Source organism: Nematolebias whitei, chromosome 4, assembly GCF_014905685.2.
Source record: "Nematolebias whitei isolate Nwh7 chromosome 4, NemWhi1, whole genome shotgun sequence".
Lineage (NCBI taxonomy): Eukaryota > Metazoa > Chordata > Actinopteri > Cyprinodontiformes > Rivulidae > Nematolebias > Nematolebias whitei.
Genome location: NC_056501.1, coordinates 8,467,332 through 8,491,337, shown reverse-complemented (window position 1 = coordinate 8,491,337; position 24,006 = coordinate 8,467,332). Strand labels below are relative to the sequence as shown.

Genomic DNA, 24,006 nt, shown 5'->3' with positions numbered 1-24,006 from the left:
GTCTCCTGGGACTCCATGGGTCGATGTCTCCTGGGACTCCATGGGTCATTGTAGTTATGGGCAAATGATACCGAGCCTTTGGAGCTTGTGTCACTCTTCCTGAAGCAGAGTGATTCATAACATGTCGGAGCTTGCGCCAAACACACCGTCACATGGCAAATGATGTTCGAAGCTTCGGACGTCGTCACTGCTTCATTTCACTCTATAATGACTCAGAAAGTTTCAAGGTGTTCTGAAGCAATGGCAGTTTTATGATGCATTTTTATTCCAAAAAAAGTTATGAGGTGATAGAACTCACTGGGTTGTTGTCTCTTTTGAGTTGTTGACTTCTGGGACTTGTTTGGTCATTTTTTCTCTGAGAGTCATTTAAGTTGTCTCCTATGACTAGTTGGATTGTTGTCCTCTGAGAATTGTTTGGGTTGTTGTCTCTTGTGAGGTGTAATTGTTTCCTAGAACTGTTGGATAAAAAAATATCCTCTATTCATCTTACTTACTCAAAGAAGCCACATTCAAGGACACAAGAAGATATTTTAACCGGTTTTACTTGCAAGGGCAGACTTCCACTCACAGGTTTACACAGATGTACAAGTTACTTGCTTAGAGCCTCGTCAGTGAGAATCTGCAACCGGACAAGAAAACAGGAAGTGTTTTTATACTGCTTCAGCTCCTCCTACATACTGGTGCCTGCAGGCTTCTCTCTGAGAGACAGGAACTCTCTGACCTCACACACATGGTAACATGAGTTTCAACATTAGCAGTGATTAACATCCATAAACATTTACCTAAATTCCCCTGACAAGAACTCATTGGGTTGTTTGTCTGTCAGACCTTGCAGGCTTGTTGTCTTTTGGGCCTTGTTGGGTTGTGGCTTGTTAGGGCTGGTTGATTTGTCTTGACTTTTTGGGTCATTGTTTCTTGGAATTTGTTGAGTTGTTTTCTAGGACACATTGTCAGGAGTCATTGGGTCACTGGGTCAGGAGCTATTTGAGTTGTTTGGGTTGGAACCTTTGAAACTTCTCTTTGGATCTGTGGAAGGTATTCCAGATATCCTGGATGACTTTATGAAACTTGCTCTCTATTGCTCTCTTCAAGGATTCAAGGTTTTTTATTGTCATTCACATCACGTGGTACATAAGACGGAACGAAACTGTGTACGCAGGGTCCCAGTTTTTTTTTTTTTTTTTTTCCATTTACCCTTTTTTGACAGGTAGTCTCATTGAGTCACAAGAACTCATTTAAAAGAGAGACTTGTTTTTGGGAGCAGATAGTGGGGGTTAAAGGCCTTGCTCAGGGGACCAGAGTGGGGCAAATGAGGGTGGAGGCAGGTGTGGGTGTTTCACCTTTTCCACCCACATTTTGATGTTGTCGGTACCAGGAGTTGAACCTGTGACTTTCTGATCACAGGTCCATCTTCTCTAACTTCTGCGCCACCACTCCCTTTCATCCAACAAAAGTATAAAATTTAAAAGAAAAACAGTTATAAGATCTAAGATATGAACTAAGAAAAACGTTAACTAAAAATACACTAAGCACCAATAGCATAAAAACAATACGCCGAACATGAGTCTGTGTGAGCAGATGATCACGAATAAACACAGCAACATGAGACAGATCAGCAGCATGATGTGATTTTTCCAGTGATTATTCTGGTTAGAGATTCATGAGTCTAACAGCCTCGGGGTAGAAGCTGTTCCTCAGTCTAGTGGTTCTACACTTAATGCTCCTCAACCTCCTTCCTGAGGAGAACGGGGCAAAATGTGTGTGTGTTGGGTGAGTGGGGTCCTTCATGATGCATGTGGCCCTCTTCCTGCATCTGGAGGTGTAGGTCTGTGATGGTGGGGAGTCTGACTCCAACAGACTTCTGTGCAGCCTTCACCACTCTCTGCAAAGCTTTTCTTTCTGCAGCTGTGCAGCCTCCATGCCACACGATGCTGGAGCACAGGATGCTCTCCACTGCACACCTGTAAGGAGGTGAGGACTGAGCTTCCCAGACCAGGCTGAGGTTCTGCCTCAAGTGGATGAGTTCAAGTATCTTGGGGTTTTGATCACGAGTGAGGGAAGAATGGAGCATGAGATTGACAGACGGATTGGTGCAGCGTTTGCAGTATTGCAGACTCTGTGCCGGTCCATTGTGGGGAAGAGGGAGTTGAGCTGTAAGGCAAAGCTCTCTATTTTCCAGTCGGTCTACGTTCCTACCCTCATCTATGGTCACGAACTCTGGGTAGTGACCGGAAGAATGAGATCGCGGATACGAGCGGTTGAAATAAGTTTCCTCTGCAGAGTAGCTGGACTCTCTCTTAGAGATAGGGTGAGAAGTTCAGTTATCCAGGAGAGATTCGTAATAAAAACGCCACTCCTTCAAATCGAGAGGAGTCAGTTGAGGTGGTTCGAGCATCTGGTAAGGATGCTACCTGGGCACCTCCCTAGAAAGGAGACCCCAGGACACGCTGGAGAGACTACGTCTCTCGGTTAGCCTGGGAACTAGAGTTGCATTCGGGTCCAAAAAATACGACCCGGCCCCAGTCCATAGCCATCATTTCCAAACCCCACCCAACCCGACGAATTAACAGTAATTACAGGTCCAAACTTGATCCCCCCCCCCCCCCCCCCAATATTATTAAGCTTTGACTGCTTATATAGCTATTAATGATAGGTGGACGTGCGCGGCTGAATAAAAGGGGCGGAAGATCAGAGCTGAGGGGGTGTTTGTCTTTTCATGGCCATCAAAGCACATCACATCCCTGTTTCTGCCTGCATTCTGCATTATTCAGACACGGACCCTGCTCTGACATGTCTGTGAGGATATTTTGGGATCTCACCTGTTTGGGTCGTCGGCCGCGCACGGACGTGCATGCTGAATCTTTTTTAAAATACACCTCCACCTTCTAAAGTAAAGAACAAAGATGTCTCATTAGTTTGGATGTCGTTCTTTAACTGAACTTAAAAAAAAAAAAAACTCTTTCAAGGCCAGACAGCGCGTGGTCAAATGGGGCTGGTGATTATATGGCAAGCCATGTTGCTATATAATTGAATCGTCAGCCGCGCACGTTCACTAACGCAATCAAAAGCCCGACGCCGGCCCGGCCCGGCCCGCACATTAAGCACGTTATTATGGCCCGGCCTTAATCCAGGTCATGCCAGTCGGGCTCCGGGTTCGGGTTAGAAATGACAGCTCTACTGGCAACGTCTTGGAGTCGTCCCAGAAGAGCTAGAAGAGGTGGCTGTGGAAAGAGATGTCTGGGCCTCCCTGCTCAAGCTTTTGCCCCCGCGACCCAACTTTAGATCAAGCGGAAGATGATGGATGGATGGATGGATGGATGGATGGATGGATGGATGGATGGATGGATGGATGGATGGATGATGGATGGACTTTATGATCGTGTGGTGGTCAGTGTACGTCTCAGAAACGAGATTCTTGTAGTGAACATGAATGTTTGTAGTTTGGGCAGATGAGGATGAGCTGCAGGTGAAGCTGATGTTTTAACTTCAGATTCTCATGTTTGTTTGTTTGTTTGTTGCAGCTCTTTGTCCTCAGGAGGCAGAGTCTGCATTGGAAGCCACACAGTTCTTCACAGAGGACGAAGCAGGAGGTGCGAGCACGCACGCACACACAGCACAGTGTTTGTTTCCTCCTGCTGTCCCACTCTACAGAAACTGGACTTTGATTAATAAGCTCTATCTGCTGCCTCTTTTTCCTCCTCCGCTTCCTGATGTTTCCTCTAGAATCTTCCTTCTTGTCTGATTTGGACACTTTAAGGCAGCAGGATGTGCCATCAGGTTTGTATTTTTTGATTTAATCAAACCTGCGCCCTGTACTACGAAGCAGGATTAGCGTCTCATGGAGGTGGCCTCAGATTGAGTTTGGGGTCTTCAGTCCAAACTGAATCGTGTGGAGTTCAAATCAAATCAGTCGTAAGGACTGAAACCTGACTTAGTTCTTGGTCGGCTTACCAAGTTTATAAACGGCTTTATAAAACTACTAAACACGATGGCTTGTTAGGATTAATTAAACAAGATCTCTTAAAGAAACTCTGGATATGTTAATTCTGCTCTGAAATAAAGCCACCTGCTGTCACATGATTTCTCTGATGTCTGATCTTTCATGATTACTTTTTTAGTCCGGTCACACCCTACTTCCTGTTTTTCTGCTTTTGATGATGATTTTTTTTTTTCCTCCAGTAGGTGAGGAGGTCAAGGATGAAGAGGAGAAGAAAGGTAAATTCCCCCCTCGCCTGTGTCAGGTGTTCTCATCTTTCACATCTGTCTCACCTGCTTCCACCTGCGTGCTGTTTCAGAGGTGAAGGACTACAGGTACTATCTGAGGATGTGGGCCAAAGAGAAGGAGCCCAAGAAAGAGACGATCAAGGATCTGCCAAGGATGAACCAGGTGAAGTGCCTCACAGGGCAGCAGGTACAGCTGAGTGTGACAGGTGTGTTTACTTGTGTGTTCACCTGTGTGTGTGCAGGAGCAGTTCATCGAGTTCTGCAAGACTCTGTACAACATGTTCAGTGAGGAGCCGTCTGAGCAGGAGCTCTATCACGCCATAGCCACCGTTGCCAGTCTGCTGCTGCGCATCGGAGAGGTCGGGAAGAAGTTCAGCAATGGCGGCAAGAAGCCAGAGACTCAAGCCCCGCCCATCCACCCGCAGCAGGAGGAGGGGCCCGGCGAAGGAACGTCAGCTGAGGCGCAGGTGTGCCAGGCTCTTGCCGATGCTCAGCTGGAGCTGCCGGTGCCACAAACATCCGATGAGGAAACCAAAGACGACACGTCGGTGTCGTCTTACTCGGTGGTGAGCTCCGGCTCGCTGCCGTGCGAGGACATTGCTGACGACACTGTGCTGATTGGTGGCGACCAGAGGCAAGGCAGCTCGCTGGATGCTGATTGGTCCATCACCTTTGAGCAGGTGCTGGCATCGCTGCTGACAGAGCCGGCACTTGTCGAATACTTCGAGAGGAAGACGGACATTCAGGCCAAGATGGCTTCCTGTAAGGCTCAGAGGGTTGTGGAGCGCCAGATAAGCTCCGCCTCTGAAGCGGAACTCGCCCAACATTCCACCTGATCACTTGTGTCTACCTCTCCCCATATAGGTAATTAATCAGTTAATCACATGCACTAAGTGTTTGATGATGTCATTCTGACAGAGACTCTGACTGGCTGCTTGGTCCAACACAGTGGAGCTGATCATTGACCTGTGACGTCATCATCAAGTGACTTCCTGCAGGAGTTTCTCACTAAAAGCTTTTAAAACGATGAATTCATTGGCTTTTATTGTGAAAGACAAGCAGGAAGTATTACAGTATTAGTATTTGATTCATTGATCTCTAGCTACAAGTCTCTGCAGCACCAAGTGCTCAAGTGAACACACCTGCAGACACCCTGCTGGTCACATGACCCTCAGTCAGCTGATTCACATTCTTATTGTCACTGTTTTTAAGAACGTAATGACTGAAAGAAACGTGTTCAGTGTTTATTCCGATTTTTATTTTGAACTGTTTTTTCTGCTTCCTGTTTCTATTGCCTTCACTGTTAATTTGCCTGCTTTTAAGTCTGTTATATTGATTAGATATTGATATGTACTCCGATGTTCTAATAAAAACTGATCTTAAAACATAAATAACATCTTCCTGTAGGGGCGTCCCTGTGTTTATTTATAAAATAAACTGTATAAACGAACAATAATCAAAGTGTTGCAATAAACATAAAGGAAAGTAAATAAATTAGTTTCTCACCTGTTTTCTTTATTTAGTGTAATATTTGTCTTATTTTGTAAATGTTTTTTGTAGGTCTTGCTCTCCTGTCGGAAGGGGGCGTGCACAAACTACACTGTGACGCAATTTATGACGTAATGTTTTAAACACCCGCCGCGAAACGAGCAATCGAGCAGCCGAACCAGAACCAGCTCTAAAGTTGTGTTCAGCCAGCACTGTGTCCAACATGGTGCAAGAGTTTCACGTTGTCAGGTGCTTCAGCTGTGAGAGCTTTCAAGTCCAACAGGTAACCTTTATAAATAAGGTATTAACCTGTTGAATGTATGGGGAAAAAAAAACTACCGGAAGTTCCTGAGCTAACGCGCAGCTAACGGCTAATCGGTGCTATCAGCTAACTTGGAATATTTTAATGATCCGTACAAAGTATTGGTCAGTCTTTTTCTCTTTTTATGATATTTAGCTATATGTAAGATTAAGGTTGATGGATTATTTTTATTTAAAAAAAATCGTTTTCTGTTTTTGTGGGCGTACGGTAACGCCCCTTGCATGTGAAAATTATGTAATGTTTGGTTGTCAATATTTCTACGGACACATGCATAGATATTTTTTTCTTTTTATCTAATTGCTTCAACATAAAATCAAGTCACACTGAAACCTGGTTCAGGATTTTGATCAGGTTTAGTCTGTTTGATCATGGGGGTTTTGCCCTGTGTTTTGTCTGGCAGGTGAAGAAGGCCAGGAAGTGGACCTGTAAGCTTTGTGGACAAAAACAGTCGCTGCTGAAGGTCAATCAAACATATTGATCAAATGATACATAGGACAGACAAGTGAACAAGTTACACTGTGGTGCCTGTTTCTGTGTGATCTCTCTGAACACAGATGAAAGACATCTTCACTCAGACCACCTTCAGAGGCGGTCCAGGATTTTATTATGTTCGTCAGAACCTAAACTAACCTGATTAAATTATTTTATTTCTATTATATTATTATATTTTATTTAATTATCTTATATTAACTGGCTCTGACTGGAACTTTGACCTGATTGGTTGGAATCCTGATTGACAGGAGTTTGGGCGAGGATCTGCTCCAGATTGTCGTCGTCATGTGCAGAAGCTGAACTCAGCGAGAGGAGATTTAATTGATGAGCAGGAGCGCTGCACCTGGTCACTATGGTAACCACTCACTCCAGCTTTCTCAGTGTGCATGCACCACCTTTAAACATTGGACTCTGTCCCGGTGTTCTCACCTGGCTCCGCACCCACTTTGCTGTTTGATGTTTTCAGGGAGCAGGCGAATGGAGGTGAAGAACTGGAGGAGGAGGAGCAACAGCAAAGAGATGACCAGGTGAAACAGGTGGGTTCAGTTTTTACACCAGGATGCATAGAAGTGGATCACCCTGTGGCCGTTTCACAAAATCCAGATAAGGGATTAAGACTGAATTTCTTGTTACCCTGACCTTAATTTATCCTTCTTGCAGCAATCACAGAATCAGTGACAGACTACCATACTGATTTATTCTGTATATTTAACCAAACACCCTGGTTTGGTTAATCTATGCCAGGCTAACTGCCAGGCTCAGTTAATCCAGACTTACCTTTTTTAACTCTTCTTGAAGCCATCTAAGCTAAGATGCTCTGAGTCTGGAACAAGCCTAGCTTTTCCCCATTATTCTACACAGTATAGTACAGTAAAAGCAGGCCTGTAGTTCTTGATTTTACTGCTCCATCCACTTCCTAACAGTCTGAACTACAGGTTTAGAAGTTTTTAATTTCTGCCTATAGGTTGGATTAAGATGAAGCAGTGATCAGAGAGTCCTAAAGTTTTAAAATGCTTTTAAAATCCCAAAGAACGATGAGTCAGGGTATATTTTTTTTCCATATGTTTGTTTTCAGCCTCTGATGTGCAGGCTTGTGGAATGTAAACACCGGCCAAAATAAACGAGTACTCCCTCGGTGAATAAAGGGTTTAGTTTATAATAACTGACTCCACATGAAGGCTGCATGTCTTCTGTAACACTGTGGCATCAGTACACCAACCTTCATTTATATAAAAACAGATTCCACCTTCTATTACCCCCCCCCCCCCCCCCCCCAGAGAGCCCTACTGTAATTTTAATTCTTTGACATCTCAGCTCTGTCTGCAGCAGAACCATGTGAGTCGCTGGAGCAGGTACCTGAACACACCTGAGGAGGTGAGACCAGAAGAACAAGATACACCTGAGGTGGCAGAACCCGAAAAACAAGAAGCGGGAATGAGTGGTTTGACGGACAGGCACTATCTCCATGGCAGCAGCAAGAGTACCAGGTGACTTAAGAATTCTAGCATCAGCAAACCAGATCACAATGGTTTCAGACTGGTTTAAAAGGGCTGCCTCCATGCCAACAGCCTGTTTAGTTTTGTACAAATCAATTGATTGGTTTGACTATTTTTTCCTCGATTATAGAAAGCGACACAGATCAGAGGAGAGCACAGACCAAAGAGGAGACGCCTCCCAACCACCTGCAAAGGTAACATGCTGGCATCACTTTGTCTGCATGCTAAGCTGTGCTAACATCTGGCCCAAATAAACTGAAAAAAAAAAAGTCATCTTAACTTTGTCATTTCATGTGAACTGATTTTTTTTTTCTGCAGCCAGAACATCGAACAGACAGTCCTGGTCCAAGTGGTGCCTCCAGGTGGGATTGTTTCCTCAGTACTAACAGACCTGTGCAGGAAGAGCCTCCAGTTTGTGGGAGGAGTCAAAAAGATGCAGTGGCAAAGCTTCGCCCTCAGTTTCCCGTTTGCTCCATGTTTGAGACTGACGAGGAGTTCAGTCTGGATTTTCTCTAGTTTGTTTTTACCTCTTTAGATTTGTTTACATTTCTAATAATTTACTTCAGACACTCTAAGAATGTTTTTCATGGTTTTATTGAAGGAAGTTAATAAAGATAACAGTAAAAAGTATTAAATGAGTAAAGACTGATTATTCTCTGACATGTTTTGGTCTCAGACTACAGGAAAACAGAAAGATAGCTAGTGATGACATCACTGGTGTGGGCGGGGCTGCTTGGCGTATTGGATGGCGTCCAGCGCTGCTCCTATGTCGAAGTCCTTTGCTTGAAGGAGTCGAGTCAACCAGCCACCTTCATCTGTGAAACCCATGGACAACATGGACGACAGAGACTCCACAAGACGGGGGTCGGCTTCTGAAAGGGAAACGCTTAATAAGTGGATGGAGCTAACAGACACATCTAATATCAAACTGCATGTCCACCTTGTGGAAGGTGTGGGTAAAGAGCAGCCTCCCGCAAGCCTGATGGCCCCTGCTGTTCTCCTGATGGAGGGTCCTGGTCCTGCTTCTGGTCCTGGTCCTGCTTCTGGTCCTGGTCCACTTTCTTCAGCAACTGCAGCTCACTTGTAGATGGGTCTACCTCCTTGGAACTCAGGTGAGTCCACTCATCATCAGATTCTCGGCTCACCTGCAGCGTCAGAGTTCTGATTAGTTATTGGTCAGGCTGATCTGATAAAAGTTGTTCCAGAGGAAAACTGACCTTCGACTGGCCCTGGCTGCCCCCACCCTCAGAGCTGGCTCCTCCTTCTTCGCTGCCCCCATCCATTTCAACATCACCCTTCTCTCCACCATCCTGAGGAGGTGGATTCACCTTGGTCCTTTGGCCTTCATGTTCCACATCAATGTCCACGTCAATACCTGAACGCAAAAAACAGGATGTCACTTCCTGTTCATAGTGCAGTTGTCTCGTTGAACACTGAATCCTGCATGACATGATCTCTGTGACATCACTCACCCAATGGGCTCAACATGGCAGCCACGCCCTCACCGATGTTCTTCAGGAAGTCCACGCTGGCCTGAGAGGCTGAAGAGGTCAGAGCTCATCACTGACAATGGCTGACACTTATTTTTTTAATCAATCAGTTTAGGAAGAAACATCACCTACCAGAGGTGGCGCTGCTGTCAGCTGCAGCACTGGAGGGCCCAGCTGGCTCCTGGTTCTGGGCCATGTGCGGCCCCCACATACAGTGTCTCATCTTCTTCATCCACTTCCCTCGAGGAAACCACTGCAGACAGAAAAGTTCCAATTGTCCATTCAAAAAGCAGTGAAGTGGGCGGAGCCTATTCAAAGCGAGTGTAAAGACCTGAGATGAGGGCGAAGCCCGTCCCAAGTAGTGTCACAAAAGGACAAACTATAAATAGATTTAATCCACATACTTGTGCTTTCATTACAGACTTTGTTTTGAGTGAACAACAGATTAAGCCACACCCACAACATATGACAAGGTGGACCCTCACCTGCAGCGGGTGCCAAATGGGCAGCAGAGCATGCTCAGTGTGAGTCCCCTTGGCCTGGCAGGTGGAGCACAGGTCGTAGTTTGGACACACGGAACATTTAAAGCGGGTCCCAACTACTGGGCCCTCACAGCCATCGCAGGTGACATCTGGATGGAGGGCAGAGGGTGGGGCCATGTGAGGAGGTGGGCCATGTGGAGGAGGTGGGCCATGAGGAGGTGGGCCAAAAACAAAGGGGGGGAAAGCGTGAAGGGGAAAGTCCCGTCGGTGCTCCTTCTTCTCTGCAAAAGTTCAACAAAACTATTCAGACACACAACAGAGGACTCGTCAACAATCATCTGATGGAACAAACAAACAATGTTTACCTTTAATGTAGAGGCGGAACGTGGCTTCCTTCACAAAGGTCAGACCCATCATCAGCTCATCATCGGATGAAAATGCCACCAGGTCTCCATCTTCATCTGAAACGTCAACAAAAACAACATTTATCAACAAAAGCTCCATCAGAGCAGCTGATGGCTTTAATAAACAAAACTTTATGACGGTGAAACAACTGGGTCAGAAGAACCAGGGGGAATTTGGGTCATTACAGGAAATTCTGAAACTTGTTTACCTCAAAATTCGCAAAAATACATTGAACGAGTCGATTTAATTTAACATCAAAGAGCTGAAACGGTTTTATTAAAACTCAATCAAATCAGAGCAAAAGATCACGTGATGCTCACCTTTGTAGTACATGTTGAAAGAGGAAGAGTTCAGGTTGGAGAAAACCGTCCCCACTTTCCTGCTCAGGTACTCGAAACTACATGAGACGTCATGATCCACTGCGAATCTGCGGATCTCCTTCACTTGCTCATCCTTCCCCAACAGGTATGCCTTCACAGTCACTGACATCCTGAACCGAGCACAATTCCAGGTACAAAAAACAAACTACCGAACAGAAAGACGCACCTAACAGACTCAAACAAAGTCAGAAACTTTGTGACGCAGCGGTAAATTTTCAGCGTCTTTTATGTTTACTTCCGCTATGTCCGTCCCGTTTTTTGGTGACGTAAAGACGCATGAGGCTGCCATTGGTCGGCCTCGGTTGACCAATGGGAGGCCGTGAAGTGACTAAGCGAAAATCCAGTCAAGGACTTTCCCTTGGATCACGTGACGAGGAGTCGATACACACCCGGAACAAAGTTTATGTCGGATAAACGCCGAGTCACACTAATATATATACAAAAATGAAATTTGGATTTAAGTTATGGCTTTTAAAAAATTTAAATAAAACAAAAAATATATATATAAAAATTTATTTTCTTCTTTTAATAAACAATCATTTATGCAGTTATAGTTATGTCTTCATTTTAATGCTGTTGTTTTAAAATTTTTAAGGTATATTCTTACTGCTTTTTATTTCTTAGTGTTACCCTTAGTGTTAAGCACTTTGATAACAGTCTATCTGTTTTAAATTGTGCTCTATAAATAAATATGACTTGACTTATAGTTCAACTTCATTATTTGATAAATTTGCTTTATTCTGTCCCTAACCTATTTTGTAGATTTTTCTTCTTCAATATTCCCATTGTTTTTCATCCTTGTTGCAAAAAAGAAAAACAAACAACAAAATGCTGAATCACGACATGTCATCAAAACAAACATATTAATAGAAACAAGATTAAAATGAAATAGACATTAAAAGGCCTAGTCCTGAAAGGATGTTTTAATCTAAACTCATGTCTAGTTTAGTCAAACTTTAAAATAAAGTGTTGATGCAACATTGCAGTATCATGTATGAGCCCTCTGGATGTTAGCTCAGAGTAGGTGCTGGGATGACCCTCAGCTACTACCACAACCAATCCTAGCTCCACATCTGTAAAATTACATTATTAGATGCACTTTTATTTGATGGGGCTGCTAATTGTGGCAGCCATCTTGCCGACTCCAAAATTAATCTTTATTGCTCTGCTTCTACTTTTCTTCAGTGATCAACATCTGAATATGTTTACAAACAAGTTTTAATGTTTTTGTTTGTTTTCAGTGTCAGTTCATACAGATCACACCTTTAAACATGTGGATTGTTCCTAGCAGTCTCTAATGGGGTCAGAACTGGTTGATATTAACTTTGTATTGAATCTATTGTTTGTTGTGTTTCCAGATGTTTCTAGCTACGACATCAGCTCCAGCAGCCAATCAGCAGCAGCGCATGTATCACATGACCGTGAGTCAGCCTAAGGTGAGTCAGAGTCACAAGACAAGCAGACTCCACCTAAGGAGTGTTTTTGTTTTTCTTACCAAAGGTCATATAATGGAAACTTGCTGGTGTTTCTAATGCTTTTTGGATTAGAACAAACCAGAACCTTTCCAAGACGAAACTTTAAAAAATATATATTGTTAAACAACTAAAGATTGATGTGTTGTTACACTGATCAAATGATCCAGAAACATTTCACTTTGTAAAACATGAACTTTACCGTGATGACCCCATCGTCCCATTTTAAGTTTTTGTACATATTTTGTAACATTACGTCAGCTTACTTACTAATTTTAGCTACATGTACATGAAAACATTCGGCTCGTTCAGGGGATGGGTGCTGTGACTTTTGTAAGTTTTATTATTTTTCTAAAATATTTGACTTTACAAATATGTTCCCAATAGAAAAAACATTTAGATTTTTTCAGTTGAAATCTGCAGCAGTTATTGCCGTTTGTATTTTTAAATGTACTTTTATAGCTTGGCGTTTGGTAAGCTTCTTTTTTTTTGTTCCATTAAACTTTTAGTAAGCTTTATGCTACTTAAAGCTAACTTTTTACTTTTAATTTGAATTCTGTTACTTTAAATCTTAAACTCAAGATAACCCTATGTTCTGCAATTTTAAGTTGCTAATCTTTTACTACATTTAGCTGTTGGCTAGTGTTTCTGTTACGATTTCTGTCATTTTATGTCAGTTTAGGCTTCTCTTATAAAATGTTTCTGTCATTTAGCGATTTATGGAAAAGGATGAGTGCCACAGAATTCTGAGGAAAAAAACGGTCTTAGAATAAAAGTGAGAATTCAGTGAAAATGTTTTCATCGTGGCCTCAATCCACTTCTGTTATCAACCGGTTTTCTCAGAGAGAAAAAAAATAAATAAATATATATATATATATATATATATATATATATATATATATTGCAAGTAGACAAAACGTGGAATTTGTATTTGTTTACTTCAATTAAACAAAAACAAAGAAAGTTTTAACTCAAACTGCTGAACAATAAAGTTTCACATCACAAACTGGTTGGCCCTGACCATTTTCAGCTCATGAGCAAAGACAATAAATCTGGTTCTATTCTATTCTATTCTATTCTATTCTATTCTATTCTATTCTATTCTATTCTATTCTATTCTAAAGCAACGAGAGGCAGAACAACAGACAGAATAAAAATCTGAATATTGTGATGTGTTATGGTGGGCGGGGCATGCTGCCGTCAATCAAATTATCTGCAAGTTCAATGAAAAGCCACGATCAATCACTTAATGATGGCAGTTAATTTTATTAACAAGAATCGGACCAGAATATAAATTAAAATAACTGTTGGGAGCAAATCAATACATGACTCTACTTAAAATGCTTTTTTAATTTTATTTTGAGTTTTCAAAAAAAAAAAACAAGTTTCAGCAACAAATGCCTTGTGAATGTCAGTGATGATGTCAGTGCAGCCCTAAAATGGCAGCAGATGTGTGATGTCATCTCAATGACGTCAGATGTAGAGCGGGTGGTACATTTGGCGGGTGAGTTTCTTCCTGCAGGTAGGACAGGTGCGTGATGATGTCAGAGCGTCTCTCAGACATTGGCTGCAAAACACGTGACCGCACTTCGTGGAAACGACCAATCGGCCGCTCTCGACAATCTGTGGAGGAAACGACAGCCAATCAGGGTGCAGGACTGGCCTCCCGGGCCACTGAGGAGCAGATACGTCACGTGACCACCGGCGCCAACGTCAGAACCAACAGTGGTTCCCGGTGCGACATCTGACATGTCAGAATGTTTCGACTAGTTTTTGTTCCGTCGGACTGTTTGTAACGTTCTGCTCTGATAATTTAATGATACGGGTTGTTTCTCTCACAAAGGTTTTCAGTTTACATGTCACAACAAATAAATCTGAAACAAGAACTGGTTTACTTCCTGGAGTTTCATATCACATGTGATGTCTTTAAAATGTCTTAAAGTCCTCCTTTTAATCAGAGCCAGAAGACAAACTCAGTCCAGGGGTGCTAAAACTTTAGCAAGCCACACAGGAAGTCTTGACTGAGAGCTCAGGTGCTTCACCTGCTCAGTTCAAAACAACCAGTCATGTGTCTGTAGAGCCATGTGAACCATGAGTCTCACCTCAGAGTACAGGTCCAAACAGACCGGACAGCTGATCATACCCGGCGTCGTCCTGAAACACACAGGGAACAAGCCAAGGCTCAGTGTATTACCTGCAAACGTTGTCAGCAAGAACTGAGTGCATTATAAGTCTAATACCTGGACACACAGTCAGTGAACATCACTGTAATTATATACACCACTGCATTGACTGGATGTCTTTACAGGGATCAGTCTAATACCTGGATACACTGCCAAAGGGATCAGTGTACTGCCCAGATGTGTCGTCAGGGATTAGTGTATTAACTTACTGCATCTTTGTAGGGATCAGTATATAAATTGAATGTCTTTTCGGGGATGAGTCTATTACTTGGATATACGCTCAGAGGAATCAGTGTATTACCTGGGTATGTTGTCAGTAAAGATCAGTGTCAGTCCATTACCTGGATACATTATCAGCAGGAATCAGTGCAATACCCAAGTTTGTCTTTGCAGGGATCAGTCTATTACCTGGATGTGTGTGCAGAGGACATCATAGCAGCATGAAGGGCAGGGGTCATATCTTCATCTTCGTCACTACTGAGCACATAGCTCTCACCTGGTTGGACTTTCCTGTTCCGAGGACCTGATGGGCAACACAGAAATGTGGAACTGCTCCTTTAGTGGGCGAACACGATAGTAAAAAGACATTTTCATCCTTCGTAGTCGGAGTTTTACCTTCGTCCACCAGCTGGAGCGCAGCAGCAAGGACAAGAGAAAAAGCGTTAGATCACTTCCTGTACAAAAAGGTTACTTCCTGCGTGTTTTTATTTTTACCAGTACAGAGTCGTTGCTGGTCGTCAGGTCGACCACAGTAGCTTCTGATCCTTCACAGGTCAGATCCACCACCTCCTCCACACCTGAACACACAAGGTAATTAATCCAGTCATGTGAACACAAACAACAACTAAAGTAATTATTTATCGTACTGACCATCATCTGCGCCATCGATCACGTCGATGGGCTCTGTGGGGGGGGCGGGGTCACCAGCATCCGCCGACCTGCAAGTCATCGTTTTGGCATTTGCTGCTCTGCTGACCTTGATGCTGGTTCTGGAGACCAGAGGTCTTCCTGTGGGCCTTCTCTTCCTCTGTGCCTAAAAGCAGAAGATCATGTCAGCAGTGGGCGGAGCTTCCTCCACATGCCGACTCAGCATTCACTTATGTTCATGTTTTAAAATTAGTTTTTCCGTTTGTTTTGTTGCAAACAAGCTACTTCTGCAGACTTTGTGGATTTTTAACACATCCAGCTTACAGAGGAGATGAGTGCTAAAACTTTTAGTTTTCATTGTTCTTCAAATCTACTTCAGCAAACTTTTACTTTTAGTTACAATTACGCAGCCTTTAGCTATCCTGTTCTATTTTTAGCTGGTGTTTCGCTTCTTTTAACATTTCAGTTTCAACATTGTAGTTTAAAAAAAAAAAACAATAATTCTATTCCACTCATTTGTTTGACAAAATATTATAAAACAAACTGACAATTAAATAAATCTGGAGGATTTTAAGGCTCAGCTTGTCCCCCTCTATCGAAGCTTCAAGGTGCAGCAAAGAAACAAATCTTAAGAGTCCTGAAGGATTTTACAGAACACGGGTTTAATTCACCGTGAGTTTTCTGTTCCAGAGGTTAAATTCTGCTCTGACAGGTTAATGAAACAAACTATGAGCTGGACTGGTATCTTCCCACCTGAAGCAACTGTCTGACGTGAGGCAGGGGTGGACATAAGCAGGTTTTGGTTGTGACCGAGACAAACTTATTTTTGTCTCAGACAGCCACATCTTGCTGCAAAGATACAGTGCCTTGTAAAGTATTCGACCCCCTTAGACTTTTCAACCTTTTGCCACATTTCAGGCTTCAAACATAAAGATATAAAATTTTATTTTTTTGTGAAGAATCAAGAACAAGTGGGACACAATCGTGAAGTGGAATGAAATTTATTGGATGTCAAACTTTAACAAATAAAAAACTGAAAAGTGGGGCGTGCAATATTATTGGGCCCCTTGTGTTAATACTTTGTAGCACCACCTTTTGCTGCAGTTCCAGCTGCAAGTCTCTTGGGGTTTGTCTCCATCAGTTTTGAACATGGAGACACTGAAATTCTTGCCCATTCTTCCTGCAAAACAGCTCGAGCTCAGTGAGGTTGGATGGAGAGCGTTTGTGAACAGCAGTCTTCAGATCTTTCCACAGATTCTCGATTGGATTCAGGTCTGGACTTTGACTTGGCCATTCCAACACCTGGATATGTTTATTTGTGAACCATTCCATTGTAGATGTGTCTTTATGTTTTGGATCATTGTCTTGTTGGAAGATAAATCTCCGTCCCAGTCTCAGGTCTCTTGCAGACTCAAACAGGTTTTCTTCCAGAATGGTCTTGTATTTGGCCCCATCCATCTTCCCATCAATTCTGACCATCTTCCCTGTCCCTGCTGACAAAAAGCAGGCCCAAACCATGATGTTGCCACCACCATGTTTGACAGTGGGGATGGTGTGTTCAGGGTGATGAGCTGTGTTGCTTTTACGCCAAACATATCGTTTTGCATTGTGGCCAAACAGTTGGATTTTGGTTTCATCTGACCAGAGCACCTTCTTCCACATGTTTGGTGTCTCCCAGGTGACAAACTTTAAACAACACTTTTTATGGATATCTTTGAGAAATGGCTTTATTCTTGCCACTCTTCCATAAAAGCCAGATTTGTGCAGTGTACGACTGATTGTTGTCCTATGGACAGACTCTCCCACCTCAGCTGTAGATCTCTGCAGTTCATCCAGAGTGATCATGGGCCTCTTGGCTGCATCTCTGATCAGTCTTCTCCTTGTTCCAGATGAAAGTTTAGAGGGACGGCCGGGTCTTGGTAGATTTGCAGTGGTCTGGTACTCCTTCCATTTCAATATGATTGCTTGCACAGTGCTCCTTGGGATGTTTAAAGCTTGGGAAATCTTTTTGTATCCAAATCCGGCTTTAAACTTCTCCACAGCAGTATCTCGGACCTGCCTGGTGTGTTCCTTGGTCTTCATGATGCTCTCTGCACTTTGAACAGAACCCTGAGACTATCACAGAGCAGGTGCATTTATACGGAGACTTGATTACACACAGGTGGATTCTATTTATCATCATCAGTCATTTGGGACAACATTGGATCATTCATAGATCCTCACTGAACTTCTGGAGTGAGTTTGCTGCACTGAAAGTAAAGGGGCCCAATAATACTGCACGCCCCACTTTTCAGTTTATTTGTTAAAAAAGTTTGACACTTCCAATAAATTTCATTCCACTTCACGATTGTGTCCCACGTGTTGTTGATTCTTCACAAAAAATTAAAATTTTATATCTTTATGTTTGAAGCCTGAAATGTGGCAAAAGGTTGAAAAGTTCAAGGGGGCTGAATACTTTCGCAAGGCACTGTGTATAGTGCAATATACTTAGTAAATTACATTTTTGAGATTTGTTTTGCCTTCTTTATAGTAAAGGTTGCAGACAACCAAACATTTTGGTGGACAACCTGAAAACTCTCCTGATGTCTTCCCCTGTGAGGTGTTCATGATTAATCCGACTGATACTGAAGCAGAATTATTTCATGAATGGCTTTGTGTTGTGCATGTAAACACTCTGCCCTCAAGGTTCTTAAAGCTTAATATAACCAAAAGAAATACAGACTTTGGAGTAACTCAACGATCTTGACCAGATCAGAAACCGTTCTCCACTTTATAATCCAACAAACAAAATATGATGAATGTCACAGAAACATCAGCTGATGCTGTCAAACATACATACGTAAGAAAACTTACAGGGCTGCTCATATCACCACAGGAGCCGAACACACAAGAAGGTCCTGAACGCTCCAATGTTTCTGGAAGAAATTAAATTACCAAAGGTTACAAGAGTAATTTATCACAGATGTGTTTTGAGTTATTTTTTCTTATTTACCTGTGAGCATAAACACACAATGGACAAGATAACAACAGAAAAGTCACATTAACAATTTATGAACTAATATGACGTAATATTCACCAATGAAACATGAAACTACTACTCAAACAATAAAATGATACATTTGATCATGGAGGTATCCATCAGACCTCCTAAATGCAACATTTGCATAAACAAGATAAAATATTATTCAGAACATATTTCAAATTAAGTAACATTAAAAGCAGAAAAACAAAAGATATTTAAATAAAATTATATGTAGCCCTTAAATTAATTCGTCAGAGGCCTATATTAGCTGAGCGAGGTGATGAGAGAACTATTTTGCTTGTTTTTTTGTTTTTTTTTAACACTGTCAAACGAAAGTTTTAACATCTGGAGTTCTGGAGAGGATGCAATCTCCTCTGTGGTCCACACTGCACTCAACCACCTGGAGCAGAAAAACTCTTACGTCCGTATGCTCTTTGTGGACTTCACATCCGCCTTCAACACCATGATCCCCCAAACCCTGATGGACAAACTATCCACACTAGGACTAAGCCCCTCCATCTGCAACTGGGTACTAGACTTTTTAACAAACAGACCACAGTTAGTGAGGATCCACAACCTCTCCTCCTCCACCATAACCCTCAGCACTGGCTCTCCTCAGGGATGTGTGTTGAGCCCCCTCCTGTTTACTCTGCTCACATATGATTGTGCAGCTACCCATCCAGGCTGTCACATTGTAAAGTTTGCAGATGATACAGCGGTGGTGGGATGCATCACAAACAATGATGAGTCCAGCTACAGGCAGGAGGTGGAACACCTGGAGAGCTGGTGCAGAGAGAATAACCTTCACATCAATGTGAAGAAGACAAAGGAGATGATTGTAGACTTCAGAAGGAACAAAAACACCTACACCCCCCTGAACATAAGAGGATCTGCGGTGGAAGTGGTCTCCAGCTACAAGTACTTGGGTGTACACATGAATGACAACCTCAGCTGGAGCAACAACACCACCAGCCTGATCAAGAAAGCTCATCAGAGACTCTACTTCCTCAGACGGCTGAGGCGAGCTGGTCTGGGAAGCTCAGTCCTCACCTCCTTCTACAGGTGTGCAGTGGAGAGCATCCTGTGCTCGAGCATCAATGTGTGGCATGGAGGCTGCACAGCTGCAGAAAGAAAAGCTTTGCAGAGAGTGGTGAAGGCTGCACAGAAATCTGTTGGAATCAGTCTCCCCACCATCACAGACATCTACACCTCCAGATGCAGGAAGAGGGCCACCTGCATCATGAAGGACCCCACCCACCCAGCACACACACTTTTTGCCCCACTCCCCTCAGGAAGGAGGTTAAGGAGCATTAAGTGCAGAACCACTAGACTGAGGAACAGCTTCTACCCTGAGGCTGTTAGACTCATGAATCTCTAACTAGAATAATCACTGTGAAAAACCATATCATGTTGCTGCTGATCTGTTTCATGTTGCTGCTGATCTGTTTCATGTTGCTGCTGATCTGTTTCATGTTGCTGCTGATCTGTTTCAATGTTGATGTGTTCATGCGTGCACATCTGCTCACAGACTCATGTTCATGTTTGTGGTGATGTTCAATGTTTTATGTTATGAGTGCTTAGTGTATATTTAGTTGATGTTTTTCTTAGTTCATATCTTAGATGTTATTACTGTTTTTCTTATACATTTTATTGTTGGATGTAACTGGGACCCTGTGTACATAATTTCGCTCCACCACATGTACCACATGAGGTGCGAATGACAATAAAGAAACTCTGACTCTGACTCTTATTTGAATACAGGCTTAGATCTGTCACATCTATATTTATGTATATAACATTTTAAGATTAAGATAATGTTATAAGACACTCATCTTTTTTATTTTCAGATTATATCTATATATCTATATAGACAGACAGACAGACAAGACAAGACAAGACATTCTGAGGGGAGAAGGAGTCTATGTCCATGGATTTTATGGTCAGAAGATCTTGAAGGGATTTCCATAACGTGTTCACAGAATGACAGAAATAAAACAGATGTTCTGTTGTTTCAGGTTCGTTACATATAGAACAGTTATCACATTCAATTTTAAATCCATTTCTGATAAACTCGTTTGAAGGATATTTAGTTTTGAAATGTAATTATTTACATTTAGGCAAAAAAGGAAAACCCAGATATTTTATTGTCATTATTTGTATTCTCTCCTCCTCATCATAAAACTCATGAAAATTCCTTCGTACTTCCTTCTAAATATATTGTTTTTATTAAATGTCTTTAAACAATTGTTGCATTTTTTTTGTGTATAAAATTTAGTCCATTGAGATTGATACTCTGTAAACTAACTGTTGGATTAGTTTCATAATTGTTCTTTATTAACTAAAGAAATGCAATCGGTATATTTTTAATTACTTTGTCATAGTCCCTTTTGGTACAGATAAGATTATATTTTTTAATGAATTCTTCACATTCATATAGATTTCCCTTTTCATCCATTAGACGAGAGAGTGATCATATTTGCTTCTCCATCCATTTTTCCATGAACAGACTTCCCTCTGTGTAAAACGACTGTTGTTCCAAAAAGGAACATTGTGAGGACAGAAGTTATGTTTAGATGCTTTTTCCAGTTTAATAACACCTGTTAGGTGAAAAGCAGATAATTCAACAGGTAATTTAGGAATGTCAAAGTCATATCTTAATAAGCCTTAATGATAATGATCTTATCACCCCAAAATTTAACATCTGTTAACTCAGAGTCTGACTCTTGAAGACAAAAACATTCTTTTGACCTTTGCAAAATAAAATTAAAGCTTCTTAATGGTCTTTGAGCCCTCCTGCATTAAAGGAAAAAAACTTCTCTCAGTCTTAAATACTAAAAGTATTAAATACAGTAACAATAGAAAAAAAAACTTGGGTTATAGGAGGTCGAGTAAAAAACCCTTGGAGTCAGTCCCCTTGAACCAAAAAAAAAAACTTCAATCTAAAAAAAAAAAAATTCTAAATACTGCTCAAACTTGAGCCAAAGAGTCACTTCCCTTCAGTGTAGGTGAAGGGTCCTCTGAATCCTGCAGCCTTACCCTCCTTTCTTGCTCATTCCTTGGTCACAGCATCCGTCTTGACTTCCAGTCCTCCTGGGTCAGGTCCTCTGCAAACTCGAGTGCTTCTTCTTTGCAGCTCCGTGATGACTTGGTTTGCTTCCACACCTCATCTCTTACACTTCTCTTGGAGAAGAGGATTATAACTTGTCTGGGTTGGCCCTCCATCGATCTTCCCACTCTGTGAGCCATGTCAACAACATCCTCCATCTTTCCAGTCAGATCAGGTACAATTCTGCTCAGCAACTCCACAACTTCAGCCCTGGTGTTTTCATTCACTTTTTCCTTTAATCCGTAGGCACCATCTTCTTTTATATCTTTCTTGGCTCACAAAATGTTCCTTCGTTTCCTCATTTTCCTTTTGAAGAAGTTCTACTTCTGCTTCTGAGCTTTTAACTGTTTTTGCACTCTTCAGTATCCTCAGAGTTTATCTGCATGGCGCTGTGCTGTTGTAACTGGTTACCAATGCCCTCCAGGTGGTTATCCACAAAAACCTCCTCGTCGTCGTCACAGGTACCTTGAACAGTCTTTTCAGTATTTGTTGGAGTGGTGGCTCCTCTGTCTCGTTTGCCATTAGCATTAGCCACCTCTGAGCCTTCTGACTTACGGCTCCGCGTAGATTTAAAATTTTTTTTTCCATGTTTGTGGGTCTTTATGTTGGCTCATCTTTATGACTGAAGTCAAGCAACTGTACTCCTAGTGGAGTTCACTTAGTTCTTTTATCATCGGGACTCCTTTAAGACCTCAGTGATGCGTCCGTTCAACCCAATTCTGGCTAGTGATGTGTGGATCGATACAGTTTTATCGATACTATTGACAGAATGTTTCGCTCTAGAATTGATTCTTAAACTATCGATACTTTTGATACTTCAGTCATTTCAGGTAATGCATATCATTATCAGGAAGATGGTGGAAAGTAACTAAACTATTGAGATCTTGTCTAAATGTTATGCGGTTGGAGGGAACTACTTTTTCTTCCACCTGAGTAAATGTGTAATGCGTGTAAGCGGAGCGGCACGCAGCTCGTCAGCCTCTCCGTCTGTAGACACAGCGGCGGAGCTTAACAGTCATGTGTGGAGCTATTTCATCTCCAGAAACAGCCAAGAAGCAGTTTGTGGAAAATCTGTAAAGAGCTGTAGCAACACAACAAACCTTGTAAAACACTTCCTGTTAAATCACAACACATAATGTGAGTCACTGATGAGGCGGATAGAGGAGGAGAGCAAAGACTCAGGTGCTGCTGCTGCTCTGGAGGAGTCCCTCAGGGCTGTAGGACTATCCAGGTATACAGGGAAGAAATGTGGAGCTTTCAGCAGAGCTAAGAACTGCTGCAGTTGGAGTTGTTCAAACGAACAAATGTGGTTATGAAATAATTAACAAAATAAATTCATGCTTCAACAAATAGTTGCATAAATTCAGTTTGGAGTAATATGTGTATCACTGAGATAATCTCACATGGGCAAAAGAAAAAAAAAGCCTAGATTTATTCAGGTAAGGTTTCATAAAGAACTGATTTAAAGTGGATTACATAGACCAGGTGTCATCAAATTATATAGAGCAATGGTGATAAAACAGCCTTGGTGAATTCTGAAAAATATATACTACAAATGACTAAATGAGGTCACTGCAACAACATACTCCTGAGTTTAAAATAAATAAAATGACTGTCTTGCATTCTTTATGTAGCTTTGATTTGAATACACTACTTTTTTAAAGTTTACCTGACACATTAGGCCTATTTGTATATAAAAAATTCAGCATATGTATCGATACCGCCGATATTCGCATGGATTTTACCAGGTATCGTATCAGGCCAGAAAATACTGGTATCGAAGAATACCGATTCTGGCTGTACAATGCTAACGTTGCTACGTAAAGGTCTTTCCAAGATGGCGGAAAAAAATTCTCGCTAGCATAGCTTGCGCAGGAACTGACCGTTCCAATTCTTACTTAAACTTGGTGCTCCGAATAACCTGAACCAGTCACAAAAACTAGTTAACCCTAACCACCTTCATTCGAAATTCAAAAATCACCGCCAATTTTTGACTCTGCCTAACCCGTCCGGCTCGCCGCCGCGGCCCCTGATAGGTGCGTAACCAATGAAACCACTTTCATGGGTTAACAGGTTGAGGCACAACACCGGTGAAACAGTTAGCAGTTAGCTAGTGTCAATCACTTCAGCATATGTTTCCGGGTGGTTCGGTTCACACCTCGAGACAGTTCCAGATTAGACGAACAGACCACAGTCGAATTAAACTGATTCTGATCCACAACACGAACAGGACTCGATACCTCTTTCAGAGGGTAACAGTTTGAGGCACAACACCGGTGAAACAGTTAGCAGTTAGCTAGTGTCACTCACTTTCAGCAGGTGTTTCCGGGTGGTTCGGTTCACACCTCGAGACAGTTCCAGATTAGACGAACAGACCGCAGTCGAATTAAACTGATTCTGATCCACAACACGAACAGAACTCGATACCTCTCGATTTCCTTCAGCTTCTTCTTCCTCTGTTGTAGCAGCAGTTGGAAACGGACTGTTGGTTCTCTCGCGCCGCCTTCAGTCTTAAAGGTAAAACTACAACTTATTAACTTTTTTTTTTTTAATCAGAAATAATTTAGTTGTTTTTGT

The 24,006-nt window shown here is 42.2% G+C and overlaps 4 protein-coding genes across 5 annotated transcripts in view; 2 read left to right on the top strand and 2 right to left on the bottom strand.

Moving 5' to 3' along the window:
* The window catches only part of LOC119408813 (TBC1 domain family member 9B), a 12,144-nt gene extending 6,753 nt beyond the window's left edge, over nucleotides 1-5,391 (top strand). The window contains exons 19-23 of the mRNA XM_037675662.1: nucleotides 3,522-3,590; nucleotides 3,724-3,777; nucleotides 4,180-4,215; nucleotides 4,296-4,387; nucleotides 4,467-5,391. Of these exons, the coding sequence (XP_037531590.1) occupies nucleotides 3,522-3,590; nucleotides 3,724-3,777; nucleotides 4,180-4,215; nucleotides 4,296-4,387; nucleotides 4,467-5,060 (845 nt within the window). The 3' untranslated portion in view covers nucleotides 5,061-5,391. The remainder of the gene's footprint in view (nucleotides 1-3,521; nucleotides 3,591-3,723; nucleotides 3,778-4,179; nucleotides 4,216-4,295; nucleotides 4,388-4,466) is intronic.
* Nucleotides 5,392-5,935: 544 nt separating this feature from the next.
* LOC119408642 (MRN complex interacting protein) lies at nucleotides 5,936-8,538 on the top strand. Its single transcript, XM_037675486.1, has 7 exons — nucleotides 5,936-5,995; nucleotides 6,435-6,494; nucleotides 6,775-6,881; nucleotides 6,993-7,062; nucleotides 7,841-8,013; nucleotides 8,153-8,216; nucleotides 8,341-8,538. The coding sequence occupies exons 1-7, from the start codon at nucleotides 5,936-5,938 to the stop codon at nucleotides 8,536-8,538; spliced, it is 732 nt and encodes a 243-aa protein (XP_037531414.1).
* Nucleotides 8,539-8,600: 62 nt separating this feature from the next.
* On the bottom strand, nucleotides 8,601-11,021 carry sqstm1 (sequestosome 1). The gene is made up of 8 exons (XM_037675661.1): nucleotides 10,720-11,021; nucleotides 10,360-10,455; nucleotides 9,998-10,275; nucleotides 9,645-9,765; nucleotides 9,495-9,563; nucleotides 9,240-9,397; nucleotides 8,963-9,167; nucleotides 8,601-8,894 (listed from the first exon to the last, which is right to left on the bottom strand). Exons 1-8 carry the CDS (start codon nucleotides 10,886-10,888, stop codon nucleotides 8,734-8,736), a joined length of 1,257 nt encoding a protein of 418 aa, XP_037531589.1. The 5' UTR covers nucleotides 10,889-11,021; the 3' UTR covers nucleotides 8,601-8,733.
* Nucleotides 11,022-13,724: 2,703 nt separating this feature from the next.
* On the bottom strand, nucleotides 13,725-23,881 carry rnf4 (ring finger protein 4). 2 transcript variants are annotated; one of them, XM_037675659.1, is made up of 8 exons: nucleotides 23,740-23,881; nucleotides 18,155-18,216; nucleotides 15,305-15,467; nucleotides 15,149-15,231; nucleotides 15,050-15,062; nucleotides 14,843-14,957; nucleotides 14,354-14,405; nucleotides 13,725-13,874 (listed from the first exon to the last, which is right to left on the bottom strand). In XM_037675659.1, the coding sequence occupies exons 2-8, from the start codon at nucleotides 18,164-18,166 to the stop codon at nucleotides 13,725-13,727; spliced, it is 588 nt and encodes a 195-aa protein (XP_037531587.1). In that variant the 5' UTR covers nucleotides 18,167-18,216; nucleotides 23,740-23,881. The 2 variants fall into 2 exon arrangements, with proteins under 2 accessions (XP_037531587.1, XP_037531588.1); XM_037675660.1 differs by having other exon boundaries at nucleotides 23,857-23,862.
* Nucleotides 23,882-24,006: the final 125 nt, after the last annotated feature.

Excerpts from the sequence above, each read along its gene's own strand:
- sqstm1 (XM_037675661.1), bottom strand. The coding sequence starts at position 10,888 with ATGTCAGTGACTGTGAAGGCATACCTGTTGGGGAAGGATGAGCAAGTG. Across the intron at positions 9,766-9,997 it reads CCATTTGGCACCCGCTGCAG|TGGTTTCCTCGAGGGAAGTG; the intron begins GTGAGGGTCCAC and ends TTCTGTCTGCAG. Across the intron at positions 9,564-9,644 it reads TGACAGCAGCGCCACCTCTG|CCTCTCAGGCCAGCGTGGAC; the intron begins GTAGGTGATGTT and ends TGACCTCTTCAG.
- rnf4 (XM_037675659.1), bottom strand. Across the intron at positions 15,232-15,304 it reads GATCGATGGCGCAGATGATG|GTGTGGAGGAGGTGGTGGAT; the intron begins GTCAGTACGATA and ends TTGTGTGTTCAG. Across the intron at positions 13,875-14,353 it reads GTTTGGACCTGTACTCTGAG|ATTGTCGAGAGCGGCCGATT; the intron begins GTGAGACTCATG and ends TTTCCTCCACAG.
- LOC119408642 (XM_037675486.1), top strand. The coding sequence starts at position 5,936 with ATGGTGCAAGAGTTTCACGTTGTCAGGTGCTTCAGCTGTGAGAGCTTT. Across the intron at positions 5,996-6,434 it reads AGAGCTTTCAAGTCCAACAG|GTGAAGAAGGCCAGGAAGTG; the intron begins GTAACCTTTATA and ends TTTGTCTGGCAG. Across the intron at positions 6,882-6,992 it reads CGCTGCACCTGGTCACTATG|GGAGCAGGCGAATGGAGGTG; the intron begins GTAACCACTCAC and ends TGATGTTTTCAG.